Source organism: Thamnophis sirtalis, unplaced genomic scaffold, assembly GCF_051295495.1.
Source record: "Thamnophis sirtalis isolate CommonGarterSnake01/CBP01778 unplaced genomic scaffold, rThaSir2_p1.2 scaffold_8, whole genome shotgun sequence".
NCBI lineage: Eukaryota > Metazoa > Chordata > Lepidosauria > Squamata > Natricidae > Thamnophis > Thamnophis sirtalis.
The window spans coordinates 491,539-497,741 of NW_028261388.1; the positions used below are offsets into that span (position 1 = coordinate 491,539).

The window sequence follows — 6,203 nt, forward strand, 5'->3', positions numbered from 1 at the left end:
ATGCAGAACAGCACAGCCAACGTGTCCTACGTGGAATTCACCCTCGTCCCATTCCCAGGTCTCCGGGAGTGGAGGCCCTTCCTCGCCCTTCCTTTCTTCTGCCTCTTTCTCCTCATCGTGACCACCAACTCCATCGTGATCTACACGGTGAAGACGGAGGAGAGCCTCCACTCCCCCATGTGCCTGCTCATCGCCCTGCTCTTGACGGTCAACCTCTTTGGGACCTTTGCCATCCTCCCCAGGATGCTCTTCAGCCTGGTGCTCCCCGCCAGCCACATCTCCCTGACCGAATGCCTGGTCCAGATGTTCTTCCTTTACTTCACCATCCTCCTGGACTGCAACGTTCTTCTGATGATGGCTCTGGACCGGTTCCTGGCCATCTGCCACCCGCTGCGCTACGCAGAACTCATGACCACCAAACTCCTGAGCCTCCTGATGCTGCTGTCCCTGGTGAGAAGCCTGGGCACTGTTGGGCCGGTGGTGGCCTTGGCCTCCCAGGTGCGATTCTGCCGTTCCAACGTCATCAGCCATTTTGCCTGTGAACACATGGCCCTCATGAGGCTCTCCTGCAGCGACATCTCCATGAACAAGAGGCTGGGTCTAGCCTTACGGTCCTTTGAATTCCTCCTGGACCTCAGCCTCCTCCTGGCCTCCTACGGCCGGATTGTCCACACGGCTCTGAAGATCCGCTCTGGCAACGTCCGTCACAGAGTCTTCCACACGTGTGGCACCCACTGGATCGTGATCGCCATCAGCTACTCCTCTCGCCTCTCCTCCTCCGTCGTCTTCCGGCTGGCCAAATCGGCCTCGCAGGACGTCCACAACCTTCTCAGTGCAACCTACCTGCTCTTCCCCTGGACTGTCCACCCTCTGATCTACGGCGTGAGAACCAAAGAGATCAGAGCCAGCCTCCTGAAGCTCTTTCCCAAAAAATAAACCTTCTGATCTTTCTCCTCCTCCTCCATCTAGAAGCCACTTTCTTGGCTTTGGCCAAAAATAAGCCATGATTGGTCCATGTTTCTGGTAGTAGCCGAGATAACAGCTGATGGGCCAAGCTCTGCATTTCTCACATTCACACAGCTTGTTGTTATCCACTAGCAGCCTCCACTTGTGCATTCTGGTCTTACTTTTACTCCAGATCCTTCAGCCAGGTCCTCCTGCTCGATGTTCCCCTTCCTCCATCTTTTAATTCTTGTGCCCCCTGAAGAATGTCCGTCCTTGCCATGAAGCTCTTTCGAGGTGTGGCTCAGTACGCTTGGGGCAAATGTCCATTGAGAGAGGATGTCAAGGATCTTTCTCTGGCTTAATTCTCTCTGCTGCGGCGGCTGCTTCTCTCCTGATCGTAGGTGGGGCAATGGCAGCGAGAGGGCATATTTTCCATTTTTCCCTGAGCTTCCCGAAACTTTGTTGAGTTACCCCAAATTGGGTAAAACTGGTTTTTTCTTTGGGGCTCCTTCCCAAGATGGCTGCTGAACAGAATGGGGTTTTTCTCTCCCTCTCTCTTGCTAACAATCTGTCACTTTTGCTGCCGAAGTTTAAGTCTCTCTGGCAGTTGCTGCTCCTGGATTCCTTGTGATTTGGGTTGTTTTGAATACCTTTTGCCTTTCTATAAGGAAACAGTGGGTGTTTTTGCACAGTGAAAGTGTTTTCATTTTATTAATATTGGACTCATCCCAGGGCTTTAGCAGTGTATTAATTTACAAAATATTTGGAGTGCATTTTTTTTAATTTTTCTGTTTATCTTGGATCAAAATATTCAGAAAATATCTTATTTATTTCTTCATTTTGCCTTAGTATTCTTTATTTCCTGGTTAAGTTACGTAGAGCAATAATATCTCAGATTACAGACAAGGAAGAGTGGCTGATACCTGGAAAGAGTTTGGTAACATGCAACTTTTTGTTGAAACTTTTTTTAAAGTTTGATGAAATGATAACGGCTGTGGAAAATATTCCGATGCATGTAGCCCTCGATAAACTAGATTCACAAAAGGATTGTGATACGAAGGTTGCAAACCTCTTGGAAATGCCTACGGATTATACAGACTTAGAACTGAGTTGATTGCATCCACCTCTGAAGTTCCAGCCTGCGTTCTTTTACAACAGCAGAAGCCAACTGAATGGAGGATTTCTCTAGGAGGATTGAAGGAGATTGGGCAATGGATTTATCACACCTACTTAGAAAGTCATCTGGACTTTGTTTGGAAGAGAGACCAGTTGTGGAGATTGAATTGACAACAATTGACAAGAGATGGTGTTAAGAAACAAATACGGAATTATTCTTCACTCTTATTTGGGAGAGATAAGATGCCATAGTAAATTTTCCACCCATATGTTGATTACAGTAATGGTTGTTAACAGAGGGGTTTGATACTTTAACCTTGCCTTATTATTGTTCTTCTGTTAATCGTTTGTTCATTAATATAGTACATAGATGACAGGTCAATAATTTGCAAATGGATTTAACAGTTTTAAAACTTTGGGGGCCTGTTTTGCAAGGGGAGGGAAACTAATGTAGTAATATATGAATCAGTATTCAATTAGGTGGGATAACATGAATATATGTGTTGGTATTTTTAATGCACTTTTTTCAATGTCTTCTTTGCTTTGTAATTTTTCTTTGCCTCCTTTTTAAAAATTTGGAGTTTTGTATTTTAACTTTTTTTGAATAAAATAAAAATAGATTTTAAAAAATTCTTTGGGTAATGATAAAAAAACCCATGACCCATTGCAAGGACAATGAACTTTACGGCTGACCTTTATAAGAATAAAATATATTCAAAAAATTCCCAAAGTACTTCTATTAAGATGAAATGCAATAGTTACCAATGGTAATTGGCCGAAATGACATAAAGCGCCAGGCCTGCAGCCATCTTTCCTCCTGGGTCTCTGGCCTGCCACGCTTTCTATTCTTCTGCTATGCCTTTTCTATGGTGGGAAAATGGGAGGGGGGATTGTACAGAGTTAGATGCTATGTAGCCATAACAACATTCTTTCTAGAAAACCAAGGTCATCATCCTTTGTCTCTGCACCTGACCGGAACTGGATGGGTGGAAGCTGCTAGTGTGGCAGTGGGAGATTGGACCATGGGATGGACTTGTAGACGTGGGGGAAAGATCTTGAACTTTCAACTGGGTGAGGGAAACCGGGAAGCTTTCAGATTCAGAGTTTCCCAGATGTGCCAACGTGGCTCTCTTCATAAATTAGAACTTTTGAGGAATACTTTGCCTCGGACTCTGATTCACTTTTGGATGCTATTTGGAACCCTGACATAAAGATCATCCAGCCATCCATCTATATCTATCCATCTCTGTCTGTCTACTATATATTATCTATCCATCCATCCATCCCTCCCTCTATCTATCTACCATCAGTCTTGTCTATCTATTATTTGTATCTTATCTATCTACCCCATAGAATCATAGGGATGCAACCCACTGCCAAGGCAGGAGACCTTCTGCCCTCCCAGTCAAATGGGATGCTTGTCACTGTCAGCAAATTCCTCCATTGTTCCAGGTTGGAGCTCCCTCTGGCCAGCTTCCGCCCGTGGCTCCTGGCCCTGCCCTGCCCTGCTCCCCCCTCTCAGGAGAAGAGGAGAGCCTTCTCTGTGGCTGCTCCAACCCTCTGGAACGAACTCCCCGTGGAGATTCGAACCCTCACCACCCTCCAGGCCTTCCGCAAAGCCCTTAAAACCTGGCTGTTCCGACAGGCCTGGGGCTAAAGAGCTGCTGCCCCCGTCTCGAATGGTATGACTGTTGTGAGTTTTTAAATTTTAAATTTATATATTGTTATCTTGTTGCTTTTAAATCTTTTTGTTTGTATTCCCCTCCGCGGTTCGAGTTGTGCGCCGCCCTGTCCCCTTCGGGGGGAAAAGGGCAACATATAAATTTAATAAATTGAATTTAATTTAATTGAATAGCCTTTGGGGGGGGGGGGTTGAGGCCCTTTACAGGTCACGAAGAGGCCAGCGGTGGAACAATGCAAAATTTCACAGGAAGCACAGCAAGAAAAATATTTTTTTCTGCAAAGTGGAACCCATAAGGGCAGCCTTCCAATCCCACCCAAGCTGTGGGTGGGATTCCATCACCGGAAGCTGTCAAGAGGTTGGAGAGCCATTTGTCCGGAATGAAATAGGATCTCCTGCTTGAGCAGAGGGTTGGACTAGATGACCTCCAATGTCCTTTCCAACCCTATTATTGCATGTTGTGTTCTTTCTGCCCAGCTTGTGGGCTTCCCAGGAACATCTAATGGCCACAGTGCATAGCTGGGCCAGGGGGAGAACCTGCGCTAGGAGCAACGGGTCAGCTGGTGGTGCCCCTCCACTCCTCCCCTGGCCCACAGGACCAGGGGGCCACTCCCAGCTGGCATGCTGAGCCAGTTCTGCCACCTGGATGGATCTTGGCTCCTCCCCTGAGGCTCCGCTGGAGGAAAGCCTCTCCCTGGGGTGCTGCCTTGATAAGGAAGGGGGGGCGGATGAACTGCAACCCAGGGAGGAAACTCTTGGTCTGGCCAAGGATTTTGCGCGTAATGTGAGCAGTTGGCGTGGCTCATCCTTCCTCGGTGAGTAGATGCTAGGTGGAAACTGGCAGGGAGGGAGGCTGGCTTCCCACTCTTTCTGGCAGCCACATCTCCCTGACCGAATGCCTGGTCCAGATGTTCTTCCTTTACTTCACCATCCTCCTGGACTGCAACGTTCTTCTGATGATGGCTCTGGACCGGTTCCTGGCCATCTGCCACCCGCTGCGCTACGCAGAACTCATGACCACCAAACTCCTGAGCCTCCTGATGCTGCTGTCCCTGGTGAGGAGCCTGGGCACTGTTGGGCCGGTGGTGGCCTTGGCCTCCCAGGTGCGATTCTGCCGTTCCAACGTCATCAGCCATTTTGCCTGTGGACACATGGCCCTCATGAGGCTCTCCTGCAGCGACATCTCCGTGAACAAGAGGCTGGGTCTAGCCTTACGGTCCTTTGAATTCCTCCTCGACCTCAGCCTCCTCCTGGCCTCCTACGGCCGGATTGTCCACACGGCTCTGAAGATCAGCTCTGGCAACGTCCGCCACAGAGTCTTCCACACGTGTGGAACCCACTGGATCGTGATCGCCATCAGCTACTCCTCTCGCCTCTCCTCATCCGTCGTCTTCCGGCTGGCCAAATCGGCCTCGCAGGACGTCCACAACCTCCTCAGTGCAACCTACCTGCTCTTCCCCTGGACTGTCCACCCTCTGATCTACGGCGTGAGAACCAAAGAGATCAGAGCCAGCCTCCCGAAGCTCTTCCAGAGAAACAAACTCTCTGGGCTTCCCAAATCTGGCTGGATTACCCACAATTGCATAAATGTGGTTTTTCTTTGGTATGGAGAGAAGCAACCCTCCCCAACGGGGACAGCCGACTTTGACCCGTTTCTAAAATATCCCCAAAAGTATCTCCACAAATTTCTATTAAGATGAAAATCCCTAAAGTCAGCAATGGTCTTTTGCTGAAATGAGGTTAAATATGTTTGCGGCCCCTCTCATTTCCAACGGCCCCCGAGCCCCTGGCAGAATGATAAAGTCCACTCAGTGACCTGTGCTAGAAGGGGGAGTGGGGAGATGGTCTGTGGGGCCCTTGGTGCTCTCTGAGCTCGGCTGTTTTCTTGCAGGCGTTTCATTATCAAACTAGGTAACATTATCAATGCACTGCTGACGTTACCTAGCTGGGTGAACCAATTGCCCTCCTCCCTTTTATTTTTTGCTTCTTTTTGTTTTCTCTGCCCAAGAATATCCTTCCAGGTCTGACAAAACAGGATTTAGGGGTATGTGAGACGGCAGGGCTGACCAGTCCAGGGACGGCCTGTTCTTGGCTCCCAGTCTGTGGCTACTGACCATCTGGCCCTAAAACCTCCGTTGCTTCTCATACGGACCATTTGAACCCCTCGACTCCTCAAGATTGGGCCTTTTAAGCTCCACTGTCTCCAGCGCACCAGCAGTTACAGAATTGGAAGGGACCTTGGAGGTCTTCTAGTCCAACCCCCTGCCCAACCTTGGGAACTTTCAGGATTTGTGGACTTCAACTCCCAGAACCTCTCATCCAGCATGGCTGCTTGGGGAATTCTGGGAGCTGAAGTTGGCAAGTCTTAAAAGGGCCAAGGCTGGACTGTCCCATCCCAGGCAACTGGCTGTCCTGTCTCTTCTTCAAAGCCACCAGTGATGGAGCCCCCACAACTTCTGGA

The 6,203-nt window shown here is 48.9% G+C and overlaps 2 protein-coding genes across 2 annotated transcripts; both read left to right on the forward strand.

Moving 5' to 3' along the window:
• Positions 1–936, forward strand: LOC148044236 (olfactory receptor 52K1-like). Its single transcript, XM_087722006.1, has one exon. It carries the CDS (start codon positions 1–3, stop codon positions 934–936), a length of 936 nt encoding a protein of 311 aa, XP_087578132.1.
• A 272-nt stretch (positions 937–1,208) lies between these two features.
• LOC148044237 (olfactory receptor 52K1-like) lies at positions 1,209–5,442 on the forward strand. The gene is made up of 2 exons (XM_087722007.1): positions 1,209–1,249; positions 4,620–5,442. The coding sequence occupies exons 1-2, from the start codon at positions 1,209–1,211 to the stop codon at positions 5,440–5,442; spliced, it is 864 nt and encodes a 287-aa protein (XP_087578133.1).
• Positions 5,443–6,203: the final 761 nt, after the last annotated feature.

Excerpts from the sequence above, each read along its gene's own strand:
- LOC148044237 (XM_087722007.1), top strand. The coding sequence starts at position 1,209 with ATGTCCGTCCTTGCCATGAAGCTCTTTCGAGGTGTGGCTCA. Across the intron at positions 1,250-4,619 it reads CTCTTTCGAGGTGTGGCTCA|CCACATCTCCCTGACCGAAT; the intron begins GTACGCTTGGGG and ends TCTTTCTGGCAG.
- LOC148044236 (XM_087722006.1), top strand. The coding sequence starts at position 1 with ATGCAGAACAGCACAGCCAACGTGTCCTACGTGGAATTCACCCTCGTC.